Raw genomic sequence first — 24,033 nt, 5'->3', positions numbered from 1 at the left:
ATAAATGACAGAATTCACACACAAGGTGATTTATTTTTAATCCTGTAGTGAAGATTTATTAAAAAAAAAAGGAAGAAAGAAAATATTGATGTCCAAAATACCATACTCCCCACAGGTCTTGAACCCGGGATGCCCACTCTGCAAGGTGCTCATCTTTACCACTCACCCACACATGCCAGCTATATTGAGACCGGCACCTGTCATGTATGTAATGTGACGTGTGCGACTTTACAGCAGGGAATGTGTACAGTACAGTACAATATCAATAGCGGTTTATCGTATAATGAAGCTGGATGTCATAATATGGAGATGAAGGTATGAGGAATATGAGGTATGAGCAATGCATAAAGTTGAGCAGAGTACTTTAAAAGTATTGAACTTGAAATGTTCTGTCTTTATGACCAGACATCTATACACCATGTAGTGACAGTATACAGTATGAGTGGCCCGTAATACAGTAAGTAAAATATACAGTAATGTCTACAGCGATTTACTGTAGTATTGACACAAAGTTATCATTTCAAGCACGAGGAGTGACTTTACACTGCCTGATCGTGATTGGCCAGCCTCTCACGGATTACCGTGCACTGCTACAGTATAGTATTCAGTACTGTAGATTTCATCCATGGAGCATATGCCACCCAGCGGTTAAACTGTGTATTGCATGACCTGTAGTATTTGGTGGCATACAGTATGCCATGCCACGACATAACGCGCAGTATCTGCCATAACCCATACTGACATGTCGCTGCAGGGAGGCCAGAATACCGCGCTATTAGCAAAGATGTAGCAGGACACATCTGTAACAGTATATTTTTGAATTATGAGAGGAAACCCAAGTAAGTACGGGGAAAACATACAAACTTGAAACTTCACACAATTAGGGTTGTGGTGGGAATCAAACCCAAGGCCTCAGTGCTGTGAGGCAGTAATTCTAACCTTTACACCAACTATGCTGCCCATTGGGTATAAACTGAGCATACTTGATAACCATATAGTTGAAACCAGTGTGAGAACAGATCGAAGATTTTTTTGTTTGGATGAACAGAGCAATCTGACAACCACCAAAATGTGTGGAAATAGTACAGTTGTGCTGTTTTCTGGAAAAACGCATGCGTCATTTTTACACCTGTTACTACAAATAATTTGGAAATTTTATACCAAAAAGTATTTAAACAATTGAAAGGTTCAGAAAGATGTTTAAGTGTGATGTAGTCGGCATCCCGGCATGCGAGATGCCGATGGTCTAAATACCGGCGCCAAAATACCAACAGCGTCAGGATCCCGGCACCAGTATCCCAACTGGTGGCATCCCGAAGGTAAGTATCGCCAGTTAGGGGAGGGTTAGGGGTTAGGGTTATGCACTATGGGGAGGGTTAGGCTTAGGAACAGGGGAGGGAGGGTTTGGATCAGGATGCGGGGAGGGGGAGGTTAGGTTTAGGCACTGGGGAGGGAGTGTTAGGTTTAGGGAGTGGGGAGGAGGGGTTTAGGCTTAGGCACTAGGGTGGTAGGTTAGGCTTAGCACTGGGGATGGAATGTTAAGTTTAGGGTGCGGGGAGGGGAAGGTGAGGTTAGGCTTAGGCACTAGGGGGGGTTATGTTTAGGCACTAGGGCGAAGGTTAGGTTTAGGCACTGGGGAGGGAGTGTTAGGTTTAGGGTGCGGGGAGGTTAGGGGTAGGCACTAGGGGGAGGTTAGGTTTAGGCATTGGGGAGGGAGGGTTAGGGTAGGGGTAAGGGTTAGACACCTTGTCTCCTGATGGGTGTTGGGATTGTGACTGTCGGGGGTGCTGCTGTCGGTATTCTGACCAGCGACATCCCGACCGCCGACAAACCATACCCAACCCGTTTAAGCTACCTGGTGACAACACATTAATAATTATATATATTTTAATAGAAGACTGTACTACTTTTTTGTAGAAAACCTTTCATATTGTAACCTCCTCCTCTTTGGCCTTACCCTAATCACCTTTCTCCACTTCAATCTGTCATGAACAATGCTGCCCATCTCATTTCCTTTTTAGCCACTCTGCATATCCCTCCCCAGTCTGCTTTGTTGGCTCCCAGTCCCCCTCTGAATCTACTTCAAACTCCTGATTCTCATTTACAAAGTACTAAATTACTCTGCCTTCTCCTACATCTCTACCCTCATTGCTGTCCACACGCACACACAGTTGAAAATTCAGATTGGAACAGAGGGGAAGAATGGCCCAAAATTAAGGTACTTAACATTTTTGCTAATTGACTATATTTTCGACAATGGCTAGTATTATTGGCGAGAAGGAATCAGAAAAATATTCTGCATTATTTACATAGAAACATAGAAATATACATAGAAACATAGACATATATTCTGCATTATTTACATAGAAAGAAATATACATAGAAACATAGACATATATTCTGCATTATTTACAAAAAACATAGAAATATAGAATTTGACGGCAGATAACTATGTGGCCCATCTAATCTGCCCTTTTAGGGTTAGGAATGGGTTAGGGGCTTGGTTAGGGTCGGGATTAAGGTAGGTTGTTAGGGGTAAGAGTTGTTGGGGTATTAGTGTTAGGGTATTAAAGTTAGGGGTTGGTGCTAGGGAGTTAGGATACTAGGTTTAGGGGTTTGTTAGAGTCAGGGGTAAAGGCTATTTGGTTATTAGTGCTAGGGTATTAGAGTTAGGGGTTAGTGTTAGGGAGTTAGTATAAGGGTTAAGCATATAAATGCTATTATCATGAAGCATTTAGACAGTGGAAGGCAATACACCCAGTTGTGCCATGTGGTTGCAAAGATATGGATGTATGGGTTCTAACACTAGGAAGGGTGGATAAGTGCGCAAAGGTGAAGACCAGCAGCAAGTCAGTGAGATATATGGAAGGTACTCCAACACCTTCATCATAAACAGAATAAAATGCAAAGAAAGGTGTAGAAATCATATAACCTGCGCTTAGTCAAAAATAAAACCAGACATGTCTGTCTCAGCAGAGTCCTTCAATGGTCAATAAATAAGCATGGGATAGTATCTATTCATAGGGATGTATCTCCTCTCGCATCTCCAGCGAAGTTCCCCAGAAAAATAGAATAAAAAATATATGCATATAGTGAAGCACAATTTATTACCAATATACAATAAAACAATGGTGTAGCATTCATAACATGAACGGGATATTAGGTTTAGGGGTTTGTTAGAGTCAGGGGTAAAGGCTATTTGATTATTAGAGCTACGGTATTAGAGTTAGGGGTTAGTGTTAGGGAGTTAGGGTATTAGGGTTAAGCATATAAATGCTATTATCATGAAGCATTTAGACTGTGGAAGAAGGCAATACACGTGGTTGCAAAGATATGGATTTATGGGTGCCTTTGATGTATTCAAGGCTCTAGTCTAGGCAAACATGCAGGACAAAGTGCATTTAATGAAAATCAGTGTAAGAGAGGTGAACAGTGCCATTATAAGCATGGCTGCTTGGCCTGCAGTGGTTCACAAAAAATAGAAGCTTGTCAGAAGAATTTTGATGAGCTTACCCTCACCAGGTTAGTGGAGAAAAGTTAACCCCATCCATTCCTCTCATAGCAGATTACTGTAGGTAATAGTGAAGAGTAAGATGTTTGTTTAAATCAAAGAAGAGACTAGTATGGACTCATATGTGAAAGGCAGTATAGTAGTAAATAATAATATTAAAAGTAAAAACATAAATATATTGTGTGTCTATAGCTGAACCACATTGTGCCACGGCTTAAGGGGCTCACCTCCACATTTCTCCAAATTATTATATTTGTAGAATAAAGCAAACAAATTCCTCTAGTTGGGTGAGTATATTTTGTAATAAAAACCAGGTGGATAATTTTAGGACATTTGGTAAGAAACAAGCTTCCTGGAATAAACTTGCTATTTATAGTTTGAAAAAACCCATAAAAAATGTGAACATTTTTGGGATAAATACACAATATAAATAAGTATTAAACTGAGAGGGTAAAATAGATGAGACCGTTGAGCTTTGCCTGGCATCAATATTCAGTATTTCTATGTAAGTCATGCAACCCATTCTCATGATATAATTAGTATTCACTATGTGTTCTAAGTGAGTATATCCGTTACCGAGCTGCAGCGGAGTAACTCCTAATTACCGTAAATATTGGCTCCAGGGCTTGAGTTATAGCAATAATATGGTCCAGATGATCTTAATTCCACTTTCAGTGTATTCTGCATGTTTAAATCACAAGGTCACCCTTCCAATAATTTGCCGAATGCAAATAAGTTTAGACCTTAAAGCTGGGACATTTTTGCATTCAGAAAGCAATTTGTTATGTGTTTTGATACTTTGTGCTGAATTTTGCTGGTTGCTAAATGACCTGTCGTCCTGTCCACATGGGCCTGCAGTTGCCTGCGCATTGACAAATTACTTGTATTTATTGCTTTTTATAATGGGCAGTGTTTTTGTCTGGGGGTGGGGGTGGGGGCGGGGGTGCACCTACAATGACTGCATCAAGCTATAGTGGCTAGACATCAATGATCTATACCAACTCATCAGCAGCAGCAATGCCTATGGCATGGAAGAAAATTATTACAAATACAAAATACACATGCTGTAAAACATGAAATATACATGGTAAACATCAGACAAAGACATGGACACCCTTTACATACCCTGTGGGGCACAATGGTAACTGCAAATAAGACCTACATTAGACTGGGGCCTAGAATGGCATGATTGCAGTGGTACCAAGCTGTTCCTGGGTTCATGCTCTTATCTTCTTTTTTAATTACTGCTCTTTAATTACTGGAAGTGGTAACTCCTTATTTTACTTGATGACTTGTAACTTATATATGTATAAAGAGATGTAGAGGAAGTTGGGACTTTGGAGTTTTGCTTTGGGTGCAGAGAGCTGGGACGGCAAAGCTGAGCTAAGGGGCAAAAACATGTAATATGTGCACGTGCCCTCACTAAATTCTTCCTTTTTGATAGATCACCCTGCTCCAATAAAAACCCAGGATGCTCCAGTACATTCATATTATTCATTCAGGATTATAAATATATACCGTAGAATTTAAAGCAGCACTAATATTAACTGTACAACATGCCAGACTGCAATTATTATTTGTGCCGTTTTAGATTTTCAGCTCAAACCCTCCTAGAAGGGGTGGCTTGTAAAAGCTGCCACCTCGTAAATATATACCCCTTAGCCTTGATGAGTCAAGTACAAATCAGATAAATTAAATCAAATGTCTGATTGGGTGCTGTACATGTGTCAATTACTCATAAAAAGAAGAACACCAGAAGCAGTGCCATTACCAAAATATAAGGGTACAGGTTAAATTATACACAGGTTAAGATGATCTAGTCAATTATACTACCTAAAGGGTAAAAGTTCAGAACATGGGTTACACTAACCTAAGCAATTGATGATTTACTCCAAAGTTTTGCAATCTAAAAGGGGGCGTGGCACACCCTAACAGGGGAATGGCCCTGCAGCAAGTAAGGGGCTGTCCTGACAAAATTGGGACGAATGTCCTGACAAAATCGGGACAACTGCAGTTGGGAGATATGCCAGGGCAGACAGGGAATTGGTGCTTACCACCCAGCCAGGGCAGACAGGGAATGGGTTCTAACAACCCAGCCAGCGCAGACGGGGAATGGTTGCTTACCACCCAGCCAGGGCAGATAGGAAATAGGTGCTAACCACCCAGCCATGGCAGACAGGGAAGGGTGCTAACCACCCAGCCAGGGCAGAAAGGGAATGGGTTCTAACAACCCAGCCAGCGCAGACAGGGAATGGGTGCTTACCACCAAGCCAGGGCAGATAGGAAATAGGTGCTAACCACCCAACCATGGCAGACAGGGAAGGGTGCTAACTACCCAGCCAGGGCAGACAGGAAATGGGTGTTAACCACCCAGCCAGGGCATTAATGGAATAGGTGCTAACCACCCGGCCAGGTTAGCACAAGGACTGGGTGCTAACTCCCAGCCAGGGCATACAGGGAATGGATGCTAACCACCCGGCCATGGCATACAGGGAATAGGTGTTAACCACCCAGCCAGGGCAGACAGGGAATAGGTGTTAACCACTTATCCTGGTCAGGCAGGGAACGGATGCACAAAGTTCCCCCAGTACAATTGCCCTCTAAAACTGCATTATGGGCACTGACCCCTTCTGCACACATCACTATTCCCACATATTACTCACATATTACAAAGAGTCCCCCAATCCCTACACTTACCCCTCTACACACATAACAGGTAAAGTGGTAGGAGAGGTGTGGCAGCGGGCACACATCACCAGGACTGGAACTGATCTGATGGGCAGAGAGGAGGCTGTGTGCACTACTACACATACATGCACTCACCCCCTGGAACTGCGCTGGTGTCTCCGACTCTCCCGGACCAGGCATTGCAGGTACTGGAAGCTGCGCTTCAGTGCACACCAAGACATTAAGAATTAGCCTGATTCTTATTGTCTGCTGCTGATACATGACAGCTGCGCAACCATCAGTGACTTCAGCGTAGCAGCCAATAAGAATCAGCCTGATTCTTATTGACTGCTGCTGAACATCCTCTGCGATCGACCAGTTACGTGTCCACAGTCAACCGGTCGATCACGATTGATGCTTTGGCCACTCCTGTCCTAAGCAAACAACTACATATCTATAGAAATGTATATATCTATAGATATCTAAATATCTATGTATATCTATGGCTATCTATATAAATATATTAGTATAGAGGATTCAGACAGTACCAAGGTATGGCAGCCATTTTAACACACAATAAATTAGAGACTTAGGACCTGATTCAGACCTGCTCGCGAGTGCTGAGTGCTCGCAAGCGGGTCGATGTTGGCCCAGTGCGCATGCGCACGATGGAACCGGCTCCGTCGTGCGCATGCACGAGACCCGGATAGTGACGGGCAAGCCGTCGCTCCGGGTCTCGCAACTAAGGGGGCGTGCTGTCAATGTTGAGTGACAGCACGCCCCCTTTAGTGGGAAGGCCGGGGGCGTGGCTGCCCAGACAGAGGCGTTCCCATGGGAATGACTACAGTCTAGGGCCGGCCCCACTGACATCACAAGTGATGTCAGTGGGAGTGCTTTTGGCTCTGTCAGCCAAAAGCACTCTTGGGCTTGCGGCAACGAGACCCTACCGCAAGGGTCTCGTCGCAAGCCCGATGGTCGCGATGGTCTTGACCATCGCGACCATCTTCCTGGCCGCTTGCTATAGCCGCTTGCTACACCCACAACTATGCGAGCGACCAGGAGGCCGCTCTAAAAAAAGAGAAGGACGGCCCTGATTCAGAGCGAGCGCTCTGTCAGAGCGTCCGGCTATGAATCAGGGCCTTTGTCCTTATTGACACTCCCTATACAGTATGTCACAAAATTCATCAGCTCACTCCTAAGTAAAATAGGCAATGCTAAGTCACCTTTGCAATCAATAATTAAGAAAGAACAGGGTAAAGAGCGACCATAGGTGTCCAAACCACATTAATATATGACTGAAAACTGTGTTTCAAAAATATATAACATCCAATTTATTAAAAACAATTCAGACAATACAATAGCATATAGTCACAGTTTAAAAAATAAATAAATAGACAATTAAATAAAAAAATATAGCACAGGAAAAGACTGAATAAGAAGTACAGTATTGCAACATAATAACACTAACAGCAAACAGCAGAAATTAAAAATCAATAAAAAATTGCACACAATAATGAATGTCATGAAGGTGAAAAAATAAGCTATTTAGAGTCTTATCTTTTAAGAGAAATGTAGTCTGGGAAAGCTAAACGTGTTTCGTCCAATAGACTTCACCTTCATGCCAAGTGTGCATGCGCATGATACCCAGCGGGGTCCCGGCAGTGCCTGGAAGGCTTCTCTGAAGCCAGAAAGGCTGTTGCATTGTCCCCATTGTTGGCAATGGGGACAGTATCACTCTCACCATCTATAGATGGCGTAAGTGATACTGTTACTCTCCCAGGAGGCCAGGGAGTTACAAAACTGTTGTTTGTTAAATATTAAAAGGAGGACATAACCCCTTTAGCAAGTCTTAAAGGCATTGGCGTATCTATAATCAGTGCAGGGCATACTTGCCGAGTTTTAATATGTCTTCTCTGGGAAAAGCAGGTAGAGGAGATGCATTTGGCCACTTCAGGAGGTGGGGGCCGAGCACCCATGACATTACTGCTGCGAATCATGAGACCGCAAGGAGAAGGTAACGCTACATGACACAGTTTCACATAATTTAGACATGCCTCCCCATACGGAGCTGCGATTCACAGCAATGATGTCTCCATCCTGCCCACATCACTAGGAAGTGGGAAACTGGGACACTCTCACGGGGGTGCGAGGGGTACCCAAAAATTTGTGAGCCTTCCGCAACGTCCAGGAGAGTAGGTAAGTATGGTGCTGGGTCCACACTGCACACCCTACACCCGTTTAATTATTATACTTACCCAGAGCTGTAACTACAAAACACAAGGGGCCATGCTCACTAGTTATATCAGCATGTCTGCTGCTGTGATGTGGTTACAAAGGGAGCCAGGAGGTGGAGTTGTGAGGAGCCGGGCACACCGCTACTGTAACATGCATTGCAGTGGGCGCCCAGCAACATAGATTGTGCCAGCAGAAGAGAACAGTGGGTTCAGGTCTGTGGGGCAGCAATGGTGCCATCCACAGAGCCCTGCATTCTGTGTGGCGGCACCGGTCGCACACCCCTAGTTATGGCCCTGTACTTACCTCTCCGGAGTCCCATAAAGGCTGGTGCTGCAGCCTGGAATCACTGGGAAAATTATGCTGTGCCCATTTTCCAGGTGATTTGCCCATGCGCACTAGAGATGTATTCAGAAACACAGTGCGGGCACCATGTTCCCAGAGACCTGCACATGTGCAGTAGACTTTGCACAAAGACAGAGTCTATTGCACTGCTGGAGAGGAGGGACCCACATGGAGACTGCATATGGCCCCCCTCCTCACTTAAACCGACCCTGGCTAAAGGTGTTATGTCTTGTTGATAAATGGGGCCCTAAGTGCTGTGCTCCTTTTTTCTCTGCTCCACTAACAGTTCACAGCTTGCAGCTGCTAAACTCAGCCAGGGCAAGGAGAAACCAGGAGCAGTACCCAGGAAAGATCACTGCCCTGCCCAGGAGTAGGGGGCTGACACATTCCGCAACCCTTTCCCTGCACTATTCTATACTGTACTATACTATATCCTAGCTGTTTTACTTCCACAAGACCACGCCTTCTTTCCAAAAAGACCCCGCCCCTATTCAGATGCTCGCAGCGTCCCGCATTAAAACTTTTATATGTTGGGAGGTTTGATATGTCACACATTAGTTAGTCCATTTATTTCATTGGGTAGAAAACCTGCTGACCCCACAACTCCTACATACATTAAACAGATAGGACTGCTTGGGTGAAATGCAGAACGTGTCTGTCTTCTTCTTTTTTTTTCTTTTCTTTTTTTTTTTTTTTTTTTTTTACAATATGTTTCTTTTAAAAAATAAATGAGCAGGCAAATGTTATTTTGCCATCTTTTGTCACGGCTAAAATTAGATGAAAATTGGAAACTCAAAATTCTGTTCAAGAGCGAGCCTTTGGTACATTAGTAGAAAATGAATTAATCATGATTAATGTTATTACAATGAACACCAAATGAATTCATAATGACTGGGCACCTGTTTTAAAATGTGTTCATTTTTCTATGTCTTTCAAGTTGTTAATGACATTTATGTCTTGATTCCCACAGGAAAACACACATACAGGCATCTCCACTTTACACTAGTCACATTCTGGTGTTTACTGGTGTAATCATTGTATAGTTAGTTCTTCCTGATGACAGAACGTGGCACAGATAACAAAATAGGGGAAATATATGTATATTTGCAAAAGTACAAATTTCCAGCGGTGTAACTATCAACGGTGTTAGGGGTGCAATTGTTATGGGACCACCTCATACTTATCTACTCTCCCAGGAGGTCAGGGAGACTCACGATTTTTTGTGTAGTTCCCCAGACCCCCGGAAGAGTGGGTGAATCCACTGCATCCCACCCACTTCCTTAGTGAAGTTGGCAGGATTGGGAGAGAATACCAGGAATCGCAGATCCGTAAGTATGGGGCAGAGCCAATATGACTTGAAGAGACGGTTCTGCCCCCAGCGTGATCAATGTATCTTCTCTCTGGGCTTCTCCCAGAGAGGCATAAGCGTATATATAATGGGTGCCTGGTGTGCAGTGCACATTGGTCTGTGGGTCCGGGCATTGTGCCAGAGCCTCTGCTCTCTTGTGCGCATCCGCCATCTTCCCAAATATCACTGGGAAGATAAAAACAAAGAGGACCTGCTTGCCGGAGCAAGGAAAGATGTTGGGTTCACAGCTCAGAGTAAGGGGCTGCTAAATGCAGGCCCCCACGTCGTTGATACGCCCCTTCAGAGGGGAGAAAGGAAATGTTGGCAAGAATGGTCCACTTGAGTGATGCTTACGCAGTAGTTGCACACAGCTGACGTGTATACTCATAAGCAGGGGTGAATTAATTAATGGTGGGACCCATGTGCAAGAATCATGAGTGGGCCTCCTCTTCCTGGCAATATAAACAAAAAAAACAAAGGATCTTCTGAGCTTCTGGAAACCCTGCTACTCAGCAACCAGCTTCCATTATAACCTGGGCACACTTTTTGCCAACACCCTGCTTCAGCATTGCAAGCAACTACCTGCTTACTGAACATCTAATACTTGTATGTTTGTGTTTCTTCTCTACATTGTTTAAATCATTCCAATACCACTGTCAATTTATCTTTATACCACTGTAGTATCTACCATTGTTTCACACCTATACCTTTTTTGTTGTTATATATTAATACTTTATACTAATTCTCAAGTCTTGCTACTTTAACAGCTCTATACTCCTTTTTTTGGTTATAATATACTATTGTAGTTGTGCCTTTACATCTTCCAGCACTGTTCTTCCTTTTATCTGATTTTGACCTTTATCCTGTACTGCTCCCTCATCTCACACTCATTACTACTACTGACTTTTTCCCCCCCAACTGCCTCATCTACACGATGTCTCTTTTCTTCTACTCCTCCCTCACTCAGCTGCTACATTATTTTCTCCTCTACCACCAGTTTTCACCTCTTTTCTCCATCCATAGTCCCCTCTACATTCTCCCCCTCCTCTGTCTCTCTTCATCACATTTAAGTCTCTCCACTGCATCTCCCACAACTCCAGTATTATTCACTTCTCTTTCACCATGGTCCTGCTGCACCACCACTAAAATCTGCACCCTCTCTTTTCTCCAAGTTACCTATACTTTCCCCCCCACGCCACACTAAACCTCCACCTAACTCACCACCTGCTGTCACCCTACCTCATTCAGAAGCCAGCCACATAACCCCACACTCCTTATCCCCCTTCTCTAGATCAATATCACCTCCACACTACATCAACCCTAATAATCTCATTCTCCTCTCGCCTCTTAACTCTGTCCCTCTCTCCTGTTCCCTCTGGAAAGCCAGTTTTGTCTATAATAAACTGGTCTCCGTTCATGAGCACTTCATCTGCATGCCTTGATTCTCCTTGCCATCACCAAACCCTGGATTTACCCCTCTGACACCACTGCTCCTGCAAAATTCCTCCATCACTTGGCTTCCTGGCTCTTAATCTTCAAATGGGCCCTCAAGACCCATTTCTTCCTCATTGCTTTCCAGCGCTCATCCTAATCCCCTACTCTATGCTCCTTCCTCACTATTTAGCCCATCTGTGTCACCCCTGTCTGACCCTCCCCTCAGAATGTAAGCTCTCACGAGCAGGGCCCTCTTTCCTCACATGCTTCTTCTTGCCTTACTTTTACTTTAAATTACAATGGCACCTAAAACTGCTTACTGACACCCTGCTGCTTATTTAGGTGTTATGCAGCATCGTTTATAAATCATGTACTTGTCCTGCATTGTCTGTACTGTTAATAACTGTTGTCTTGTGTGCTCATTTGTTTCTGTACTTTGTAAGGCGCTGCGGAACCCTTGTGCCGCCATACAAATAAAGGATAATAATAATAATAGAAGCCCTTACCCATTTCCAATATGACTCGGTGAACAACTGTGGCAGTGACAAAGCTGACAATTTTCCTTAGTTTGTTTCTTTAGGATGCTAATAAATATTTATAGTTTTGCATGGTATTAAGTGAATATCATTTCAACCAGAGTCAGATGGCACATGCTGTAATGACCAGAGAGGCTTTGGAATGCCCCTCTGAGCCCTAGCTGCCCTGTGCAATGTAAAATTCCCTCTTTCCTCCCAGCCGATGTTTCACCATGACAAGACATGCTGAGAGATGCTGGTCTGTGTGTGTGACTGGCAGCCATACTGGTCTCCACTCTAAAGACATTTTAAAAAGGAATTTATGATTTGTAGGAGGACAGCTAGTAAAGATGACTATAAGATGCATGTGTAACCCCCCTTTTTACCATTAAAGGGTCACCAGGTTACTAACACCTGTGTTACTCCTAATGTACCCACCCTTAGCATTCCTCTAAGTGGTGTACATCCCCAATGTCAGTGCCTCCACCCAGGTTAATTATTTTAAATGTCAAAAGGGCTTACCAGGGAAAACCCAGTGATAGAATATATAGTGTGGTGTATAGATAATGCGTAACCACAATACAATACTGTATCATTTCACTTCACATTTACCACCAATGTCTTCTCCTTCCTCTTTGCTGCCTCAGCTTGCTAGTAAGTCTGTTATATGATTAGGCAGAAATTAAGCCTTTGAGCAATGTTTGAAGGGCAGCTGGTGATTATTGTGAGTGTGGTGCTTGTATTTGTACACACAGCCCTGCGGTATAAAGACACAGCCTCCAGGCTGTCCTTTGTAGTGGGAGCTGCTGCTTGCTTCAGCCTCTGCAGTCAGCCTGAATTCAGGCTGATTTGCCTGCTCCATGACGCTGGCAGTCCCACTGCGACCATTGGCCTGCTGTCTGAGCCAGCCGCCTCCTTTCACCAGGGATCACCCAGATCGGTGCGGGTCCAACTCCCGCAACGCCACCTCTCTGGCATCATCGGCAAGACAGGGTGGGTGCCACTGTCCCACCTTCTTCCCCAGCTCCGGCTGGGCTCCCTCTCCGGCTCTGCCCCCCTGTGCCCGGCAGCATATCGCTGCTCACTGGCTGCCCGGGTCACAGGAGGGCAGGCACTGGAGGGAGGGATCAGGAGACTGCCCTTCAACTGCTGCTAACAGCTGTTATATGTCCTCTCTCTCACCGGATCCCTTTTCCTGACAGGAACCGATTCACTCCCATCTATATTACTCCGCCCCCTTCTGCAACTATCACCAATGTCTGTGAAATGTATATCTGCAGCATGAAGCACCAAAGTCCACTGACATCATAGATATCTAACATGCACAGGGTACATACATTTCCACATATTTACTTATATTTACATCACATCACATCTATCCCTACAGTATATTTAACATTTACCTCATAAATGGCATTTTGCTGTAAATAGATGAATGAAAATATATACCTGTTTCAATTGTATATATGAATTATCTCCGTAACCCTAACCAGGGTTACACATGTTTAAAATAAAGTTAACTTTCTATTTAAAAAATAATCTAAGTGGGATGTTACGTTAAGTACACTTTAATTAATAACTGTGGGCCCTGATTAATACTTGGGTAACCATATTACTCCTTGATCTGTGTAGGTCGGAGAAATGAGAAACAAACAATTACCAAGGTTGGTACGTAAATGAGAATGAACAGCTGGAACACATGATATGAACACTTGTTCTAAATATAATTTAGTTATTTTAAATACTGTAAAGAAAATAATAATATGTACTGTACGTTAGGGTTGGGTAAGGAATCCCGGTGGTCAAGATGTCGGTGGTCAGAATACGGTCAGCGACATCCCGACAGAATCCCAATAGGAATAGGTAAGTATCCTAATGTTAACCCCTAACCCTCCCCCTAACCCACCTTTCCCGTAGCCTAATCCTAACCCTCCTTTACCGCAGCCTAACCCCCCTAGTGCCTAACCCTAGACCTAACCTCTAACCCTAGTACTGACTGTCTGGATGTCAGCAGCCGGGTTTCTGGAGTTGGGATTCTAACTACTGTCTGGATTCCAGAGCTGGTATCCTGACCTCTGGCATCTTGGCCACACGGTAGCCAACTGCATCTCGTACGTTATGCCCATAATATTTAACAAGAAAATATACTGTACTGTATTGCCAGTGATAAAATAAATGGCCACAGATTTTTAAAGACTGGGGAGGTCCCGGTATGTAAGAATTAGGTGGCAAAAATGTCTTTAAAGCAACTGTGTGTCATTGCCAGCTAATGAGTCAGTCTGCCTAATTACATATGCATAAAAGATAACAGTGCCAGACAAAAGGTGTGATTATGAAATAGTCATTGCAGTGTGGAATATTGCTGTGAAAATTACATTTAGATGTGAACAATTAACAGGAAAAAGTGATTTATGAAACTTACCTTTTTGTGTACAACTCCCATTTTCATTTCTGTATCCTGTAAGACAAAATATAAATTATGTATAAACATGAATACTAACAAAAAATATATATATTTTACCATACATATATAAAAACCATCATGCAAGGGTTAAAAAGAGTAATTTATTATGAATCATGCTGGGTGCAGTAACCTGTAGCCGGCAATAAGTTTCTGACCATATTACAGAGCAGTTTAGTACATGAATGCAAATAAATTGGTTGCTATGGTTAACAACAAGTCTGTGCAAATTGCACCTTGTTATTATATGAGCAGATGTCCTGATTAATCAGAAATACATTTCATTTTCAAGGGGTTAAGTTTCCCAGACACCATTTAACATTTAAGACACTGTGCAATCCCTCGTGTTAGAAAAGACCAACGACACAATTTTCTTAAAAATCACTGTGTCTTTTTTTTAACACTGCATCTTTGGAGAAAAAATACGAAGTTGACTGAAAATGCTATTTAGCCCAGACTATTACAGACACACTTTGGAACAAAAATTCTCAGCAGACAGATTGAGGTTGGGTGTGAAAAGGGGTGACATTCACAGTGATTTGCAGAGTTTATGAAGGGCAAACTACATTACTCTCCTGGATGGCAGTTTTACAATAGCCTCTGAGCCATACAATGTCTCTGAGGATAATCTTCGCCCTCTTGTTACAATAGGACTTTTGTACGAATGCAGTACTGCTGCAATATTTGCATATGCTCATTATAATATAGATGATCTGGTAAATGGGATAAATGCACTGGCGCAAAATGTGTAAAATGTGCAAAATTGATAATTTTCCCCTAAGCAAAATAATAAAAAAGAAAAATCTGCATCATCATCTACATTATTTCTTATTGCAATATTTTTTTCTTAGAACATTTCATAGATGAATACCATTTAAAGTTAGCTGGACTTAGTGTTAGAAGCTATGGATAGAATTATTATTGATAGAGTAATACAATCATGGTTATACAGTGCTTCATGAATTTATTATCTATTTATTATCTTGTCTGACAAGTTGACCCCTGCTGCGTATCCAACTCCTAGTCTCAGTGACAGATGTCCTAGCGACTTCCCTAGAGAGAGCCACCAAAAATCCCACGGAGAGATGAACTAAACCCAGACACCTGTCATGTCACTAAGCGGTGAATTATGGACTGTGCAATTAAATGAGAGTTTCTTCTGTACGCCCCCAGCCCAGAAGATGAAAAGGGAACTGATTCAATTAAGACCATGTTTGTCACAACACGTGTAGTAAAACTGTGATACTTATTTAGAATTATGAATGCTGAACAGCTGAACAGAGGTTCAGTTTATATAGATAAAAGATTGTTTCAGCCTGGGAGGATTTGCATGTTTAAACTAACACAGATTGTACAAACAGTCTGAATATTGTGGATTATTATTTTCTACCAAAGTGCAAATGCTCACAAACCAAGCTCTCCCAGAATCCAGGGTGCCGCTGAGACAGTGTTCCGATAACATTGAGGAAATATTGGTTAAATTCATTGGAACAGGAGCAAAAGATGGTGGCAACCATCACAATCATGTAGCTACTGTATAAAATGAAATCCACACAAAGGGGTTTACATATCAAGCAGAGAAAAGCATGGAGAAATGGACAAGTGGTGAAGTTGCACACAGCAACCAATCAGCTCCTACCTATTATTTTACAGACTATACTTGACAAATGCTACTTCAAAGGTGATTGATTGCTAAGGGCAACTTCTCCACTGGTCCACTTCTCCATGCTTTTCACTGCTTGATACATAAACCTAGGAAAGTCAATTTCAACTAATAAAGTTCCATAAAATGTTAATACCGTATAGAAAAATGTTGTTTCGGTATCAAGAAAGAGAAATGGTATACAGAGTGTACACAATGCAATGTAGGCAGGCCCGGCAAGAGGGGGCCTAGGGGTACAACGATACCGGGACCCTAGTACCTAGGGGCCCTGGAGTGTAACCGCTGCCTCCACTGCTACTGCAGTGATCAGCAGGGTGCAGACATGTATGGGGCCCCTGCTTATCACTGAGGCAGCAACGCAGGCAGCGGTTCGGGCTCCATCCGGCAGGGAGCAGCTGAATTGCACAGGCAGTGAGCAGTGCAATAAAGTTTTTTTGTTTGTTGCGGCGTAGCGCACCACAGAAAGACACCCAAACAGAAGAGCCGCAGGCCATGGCAGGCAGACATAGAATAAGGTAAGTATGGGGTCATGGAGGGACACTATGAGGGCATGGAGGGACACTGTGAGGACAAGGAGGGACACTGTGGGGGCATGGAGGGACACTGTGGGGCATGGAGGGACACGATGGGGGCATGGAGGGACACTGTGGGGGCAAGGAGGGACTCTGTGGGAGCTCAGACGTTCCCCAGAGAAACCACAAATAGGTAAGGCAGACTCTCAAGCGGCTGAAGTGTACCTGCCAGGGCCCTGGGGATGGGGGACCCCTAAAAAAATGGGTGTACCGGGGCCCCATGATGTCTGTTGCCAGCCCTGAATGTAGGTTAAATAGTCATCCAACACATAATATGCTCACCAATTGATTGATGTGATAATATTGCACCAATATCCGCTGGTGGTTGCTAGTGTAACATTGTCTCCAGGATTTTTCTAGCTGTTGTAGTTCTCAGAAGATATATGGAATACAATGGAAGAAAAACATTGTATTCTTTGTTGTCAAGAATGTAGCCACCATATAAGGACTAATTTGCTCCATAATCAGACGTATGTGTTCGCTTTGGAAATTATTTGAACCCCGATGTCCTTCAGTGTCTTTAATGTACGTTACAGGGATAACCTCACGTTTGAGGGGAGAAAATTGCTTGCTTAGAGGATTACGTAGAATCTTTTCAGTACTCCCTCATTTATAACACAATCAGTGTGCTAAACAGGTTATTTATTAAGTTGCATGTAATTCAAGTTATGCCATGTAAAAAACTTAGATCTTTCATTAAAATATATATATTTCTCAACCTCGGTCCTCAGGATCCCAAACAGTGCATATTTTCCAGGTCTTTTCACAGAATCGCAAGTGAAATAATTATCTCCATCTGTGGATGGAAAATGTGGAAAATGTGAACTGTGTGGGGTCCTGAGGACCGAGTTTGAGAACCACTGGTATAGAGTAATCCTCTCAGTAGGCACAAACATGAGGGTATCCTTATAACATACATCAAAGACACCAAAGGACATTGGGGTTCAAATTAATGTCCAAAACTAACATACGTCTGACAACGGGTGAGTATGGACCAATGGGTCCTAATCTGGTGGGTCCATTCTTGACAAAGGACAACAGAATGTTTTTCTTCCATTGTATTCCATATATCTTCTGAGAACTACAACAGCTGGAAATCCAGGAGACAACATTGCACATTGCTACCACTAGCAGGTATCAGTGCATTATTATTCAAGGCAAAATTCCTTACATAAATTGGTGAGCATGTTATGCGTTGGATGACTGTTTGACCTACATTACACAGTGTTCACTATATATACCATTGCTCTTTCTCGGTACCTAAACAACACCTTTACGAAATTAATGGTTGGAGAAGCACTGGAACTGCCAAACTTTATATAATAACCATCACAATCAGGTAATCAGACTGAAACACCAATGGTATGTGAACCATAGCAATCCAATAAATCTGCACAGCATATGTAGAGTGAGAAAGCTGTCCCACCAAATATCCACTGGATCGTGGGTGACGGCGAGTACTATTGTTTCCCTACAGTTATTAGATGTATTTTGCAAGCATCAGAAGCCCACTTACGAAAGAAAACTATACTTTAAGCCAGCAAATAATTTACCACCAGAAATTGTTTGAAAAAAGCAATCACGCAACTATGTACACAGCACTACTGTACATAATTATACTGTCCAAAATGTAATTAAGTTTCATTAAAACATAATCACTGCCCTTGGTAGTAACTGAGTGGCAACCATTCTGAAAGTGTAAAAAAAACATGAAAGTATAATTTGACTGGTTATAGAGTTACAAACAATATTGTATAGTAATGATCTTTTACTCAGCATTTTGGTATAATAATGTAAGTATTTCATCGTTTAAATAAAGACATATGCCGCAAACCTCTACTTAATGGAAATAAAGAAAAATAAATTTTTATAGTCACCTTGAATGCATAACAATAAACAGGTTCAGATTTACATATAATTGCCTCCATTGACCCCTTAATTGTTAATATACTACCCTGCTCTAACTCTAACATATCACCCCATAAACCCACCTCACAATGATTTCCACCTGTATAGTATACTAGTTATAGATATAATGCAATCCTAACTCAACCCATGATTGCATGTTTAATAATATGTACATAATATGTCTGTATTATGCAAATAAAATGGTGTAATATTATTTTCACTTAATACATGCTCCTCACAGGCTAAATAAATGATGTGTATGGTACCCAAACTTGTATGATAGTTTGTCACGGTATCTTTATCCACAAGGGGCTTCCAGATGTTACTCTTCTTGGTTTGATGCTCTAAGGCTGGGTACACACCTGCACGATATCGGCCTGATTAGCCAAATCGGAATGACAAATCGGACATATCGTGGAGTGTGTATGCCCGACTTGAACGCTCCCGAGGTTGCATGCGATATTGTGTGATTGGCCATGCTGCAGGGCCAATTGCACAATATATCATGCGGCACCATACATATTAATGAAGGACGGAACCGTCATTCATTAAATCGTGTAGTAGGTATCGGCAATCATGTGATGTCCAGGGTGAAGACAAATCGCCCTAAACATCGACACGATTGCTGGTCGTTCAGGTGTGCACCCACCCTAAAACATACCCACATACCAAACAGCACCCAGAGATCGAATAGAGATAATAGTTTAGGGTGCAGGTGGGGTTAGATTTAGGCACTAGAGGGGGAGGTTAGGTTTAGGCAGTGGGGAGGGAGTGGTAGAGAGAGGGGGAAAGTTAGGATACTGACCGACAGATGTCGGTATCCTAACCTTGTCGGGATACCGGCATCGGGATTCTAACTGCCGGTATCCCGAGCGTCGGCACCCCGTACCCAACCCTCTGAAGATTGTGGTGATACTTAATTCTTTACAGCAGCAATAAGCGTAGATAATTAATTATAGTTGTTCAGACCAATTCCCAATAAATTGTAAATATGCCTGTAAATGCAAAACAGTACAGTGGCTTAATATAATTATTTACTATTAATGCTACCATGGATCCGCAGGTGAAAGCCAAGTCTAAGCAGACCACAATAGTAGACATGACACCAGGAATATTTGCAGTAGTTTATTCAGTGTATCAGGAGCATTAAATTTAGTGTTATGTGTCATTGTTTTTATTATTACTCTTATAGCTGATTTAAATGACTGTTCTGTGTAACTGTGCCTGCCACTGTGCATAGCTGGCTTGCATAAACACTTTTGAGAGACAATGATCAGAAGCTGGCACAGTATATTAAAGGAAAAAGGGTATTTGGTTACAACTTTGAATTTTTATGGTATCATTTTGGGGAAACATTTGCTAATGATGCAGTTTGAAGGTTGATTGAGGAAACTGAGCAATTTAAGAACAAAGCCTGAAGAAGGATAATTGTGTTTATGAATCCTAGCTCAACTAAACCCATATTATACTGTATATTTGTATACTTTTCTACAAATGCTTGCATACAAGAGATGGTGTTATAGAGGCTGCAGGAGAGAATGGTGTTAATATATTATGAGATAATGAGAAAGGTTACATTAATGTCTGCCCAAAATGTCATCATATATTCATGTTGTACTTGACGATGTCCCTAAACACATAAGAGCCACAAATTGCCACTAAAGTGTCTATAACCATATAAATGTTATGCTGTGATGTTGTAAATGTTAGTAAGCAATGTCAGAGAGGAATGTTATTATTATAGAAGTCATTGTGTATGTACTGACTGAATACTTCTTTGCGGACCTGAATCAGTGTTGTACGCAAACCCAATGGTTTGCATATAACATAGATTGTGAGAGACCTGCGCATGCAAAGGATATGTGCTGTGCATGTGCAGGTCTCCCTCTGAAAGATCGCTCACAGTTCCCCTGAGCTCCAACATGATTGACATGCTGCTGCAGTTGGGGGTCGGTGATCGGTAGCATTCTACAAAATGAGGGCGTGACCAGGGTCTCCGCCGTTCATTCTGAGTAAGCTGAGGTTTACTGAGAAAGCTGATGACTACCCGATGGTGATCTCGAATCTGGAATGCCGGCAGTCACCGATGCTCCTATCATACTACTCTGAATTGCCTGAATTGTCTGTACATAAATCATACATGTGTGTGATCTTACTGATCAGCACTGTTCAGCGCTGAAGTCAAGAGGCCACTTCTGTACATTTCCTCTGTATTATTCTATTAAAATATTTATTCTAGATCCCTACTGCAATAGTCATATGATGCTTAGACAAGCACAATAAGAGTCTGTAGCCACATAAGGGCAGGGCACCTAGAAATCCTTTCGCAGTGAGTGTGTGTCTCCTGTAACGCACCTTTGCAACCTATGTTGACTGAACACCATGACTGGAGGAGTATTCAGGAGGCTGCCAACATGCTGACAATTGCAGAAGATAAGTAAAACTTTTTTAAATGCATGGCATAGATCACACCATGAGGCTGGGTCAGTATTCGACATTCTAGCAGTGAAAGGGGGTTGCTGGGCAAATTTTATAGTAGGTATTTTGTTTGGGGTGGAGTTAGGGATGTGGGTTAGAATTTATCTATGTGTGTGGATAAAGTTTTTACCTCTTCTTCCTTTTGAAATTCCTCCCTCCCACCCATTTTATTTGTCAGCTTTACTACGAGTGCGGCAACAGTGGTCATCTGGGGGTAGTCCTGGAGGTGCTCTCTTCACCATTACATGGCTTAGGCATGGTTTTATCTTACCTTACTAGGGTCACCAACATCACCGGGCCAGGTGGGCCTTTTTGTGCTATTGGGAAAGGAGATGGATACCTTGAGTTGATGGTGATGGACCTTGACTTCTTAGTGATGAGCAGGCAGTTGGCCCACATCTAAAGCTGGCCATCTATCAGGCCAATTCACCATTCTGCTGATGCCTGATCAGCAAAATCCAACATGTTGGACAACTTCGACTTGCAGATTTAGATCCAAAAATATCGGAATCGACAAGTCTCGGATTTTTAATGTAGCATTTTGCAGTTCCCCCAAGAAATTGCTGATCATTGGAGTCCTCCAATCGGGGGATCAGATCAACACTGGGGAATCGGGGATTGGCCCACCAGATGTATGTTAAGGTAGGGATTTACAGCGCTCTTGGTCCTATCTAGGGATTGTCCCTAGCTGCTCCACTAGTAGAGGTATCCCGACCTCTCTAAGTAAATGATTAATGGAATAATAGTGGTGCGCTCTGGGGCAATATTAATGTGTTAATTAGTGAATTTGAGATAAATTTTAAATAAAAGCGTAACTTGATTGATGTTTAAACTGCACAATGTCCTGCTGTTGTAATTAACATAAAGTCCTGAATTTAAATCTGTAGGTAGGGCGTTCTTACAAATATTAGATAACTGACAAGATAGTATGCGTTCCTTATCCCTGAACAGGAATATTTTAGGGATGAGCGGGTTCGGATTTCTGAAATCCGAACCCCCCCGAGCCCCCCCGATTCGAGTCAGGCTCGACTTTTCCCGCCTGACTCGGATCTGAAATCGAGGCAAAACGTCATCATCCCGCCTTCCGGATCTCGTGGGTTTTGGATTCTATAAAAGGTCCCCGCATCGGCGCCATTTCTCACTGTGGCTGTGGACAGTGAAGAGGGAGGGTGGGAGCTAGGGCTGGCTGGGCTGTGTTGTGCTGCTGTTGTCCATAGAGGCTGTGACCACTCAGTCCATAGGGGTTGACTGGGCTGTGTTGTGCTGCTGTTGTCCATAGGGGCTGGCTGGGCTGTGTTGTGCTGCTGTCATAGAGGCTGGCTGGGCTGTGTTGTGCAGTCAGTTGCAGTCATAGGGGCTGTGTCCACTCCAAAGTCTATAGGGGCTGGCTGGACTGTGTTGTGCAGTGTCCCATAAAGGCTGTAGTCCTAGAGGGGTGCTGTAGTGTTGTCCAGGGGGTGATCTGTGCATCAGAAGTGCTCCCCCAAAGTGCACTCCAAAAAACATTTTTTTTCTGTGCTTGTGAATTGTGTGCGCAATAGCCGCACGTGCATCAACAAAGTAACACCAACCGTGCGCCTGTGTCATAAGTAAAGGGCGCTGGCTCGTCTGTTAAATGGTGCTGTAACCCCCAAAGTGCACTCCAAAAAAATGTTAAAAATATATTTTTTTGTGTTTGTGAATTGTGTGCACAGTAGCCGCACGTGCATCAACAAAGTAGCGTGAAGCGTGCACCTGTGTCATAATTAAAGGGCCGGCTGGCTTGACCACTAAAGGGTGCTGTAACCCCCAAAGTACACTCCAAACAAAATAAAAAATTATTTTCTGTGTTTGTGAATTGTGTGCACTGTGGCTGCACGTGCATCAACAAAGCGTGCGCCTGTGTCCCATAAGTAAAGGGCCGGCTGGCTTGTCCGTTAAAGAGTGCTGTAACCCCCAAAGTGCACTCCAAAAAAAATTTTAAAAAATATTTTTTTGTGTTTGTGAATTGTGTGCACAGTAGCCGCACGTGCATCAACAAAGTAGCGTCAAGCGTGCGCCTGTGTCATAAGTAAAGGGCCAGCTGCCTTGACCGTTAAAGGGTGCTGTAACCCCCAAAGTGCACTCCAAACAAAATAAAAAAACATTTTCTGTGTTTGTGAATTGTGTGCACTGTGGCTGCACGTGCATCAACAAAGGAGCAGCGCCAAGCGTGCGCCTGTGTCCCATAAGTAAAGGGCCGGCTGGCTTGTTCATTAAAGGTTGCTGAACCCCCAAAGTGCACTCCAAACAAAATAAAAAATAATTTTCTGTGTTTGTGAATTGTGTGCACTGTGGCCGCACGTGCATCAACAAAGTAGCGCCAAGCATGCGCCTGTGTCATAAGTAAAGGGCCAGCTGGCTCGTTTGTTAAAGGGTGTTGTAACCCCCAATGTGCACTCCAAACAAAATAAAAAAATATTTTCTGTGTTTGTGAATTGTGTGCACTATGGCTGCACGTGCATCAACAAAGGAGCAGCGCCAAGCATGCGCCTGTGTCCCATAAGTCTGTTAAAGGGTGGTGTAACCCCCAAAGTGCACTCCACAAAAATAAACAATTCTTTTTTTTCTGTGTTTGTGTGCGAAATTTATGCGCAGTAGCCGCACATGCATCAACACAGCAGCAGCGCCAAGAGTGCGCCTGTGTCATAAGTCAAGGGCCGGTTTGGATATCTGGTCCGGACTGAAGGACGTGCCAACAATGTCAATTTCTGACATGTCTACTGTCACTGCATATGATACTGTCACCACTGACAGAATGGTGGAGGAATTATTTTCTGTGTTTGTGAATTGTGTGCACTGTGGCTGCACGTGCATCAACAAAAGAGCAGCGCCAAGTGTGCGCCTGTGTCATAAGTAAAGGGCCGGATGGCTTGTCCGT

The 24,033-nt window shown here is 43.1% G+C and overlaps 1 protein-coding gene across 1 annotated transcript in view; it reads right to left on the bottom strand.

Moving 5' to 3' along the window:
* Nucleotides 1-24,033, bottom strand: part of ADARB2 (adenosine deaminase RNA specific B2 (inactive)) — a 639,738-nt gene that overhangs the window by 401,441 nt on the left and 214,264 nt on the right. Inside the window, exon 2 of the mRNA XM_088462717.1 lies at nt 14,475-14,510. Coding sequence (XP_088318843.1) covers nt 14,475-14,510 — 36 coding nt within the window. The remainder of the gene's footprint in view (nt 1-14,474; nt 14,511-24,033) is intronic.

This window comes from Taudactylus pleione, unplaced genomic scaffold (assembly GCF_031769625.1).
Source record: "Taudactylus pleione unplaced genomic scaffold, aTauple2 ptg000053l, whole genome shotgun sequence".
Taxonomy (NCBI): domain Eukaryota; kingdom Metazoa; phylum Chordata; class Amphibia; order Anura; family Myobatrachidae; genus Taudactylus; species Taudactylus pleione.
The sequence above is the reverse complement of the archived record's forward strand: the minus strand, read 5'-3'. Positions and strand labels throughout refer to the sequence as shown.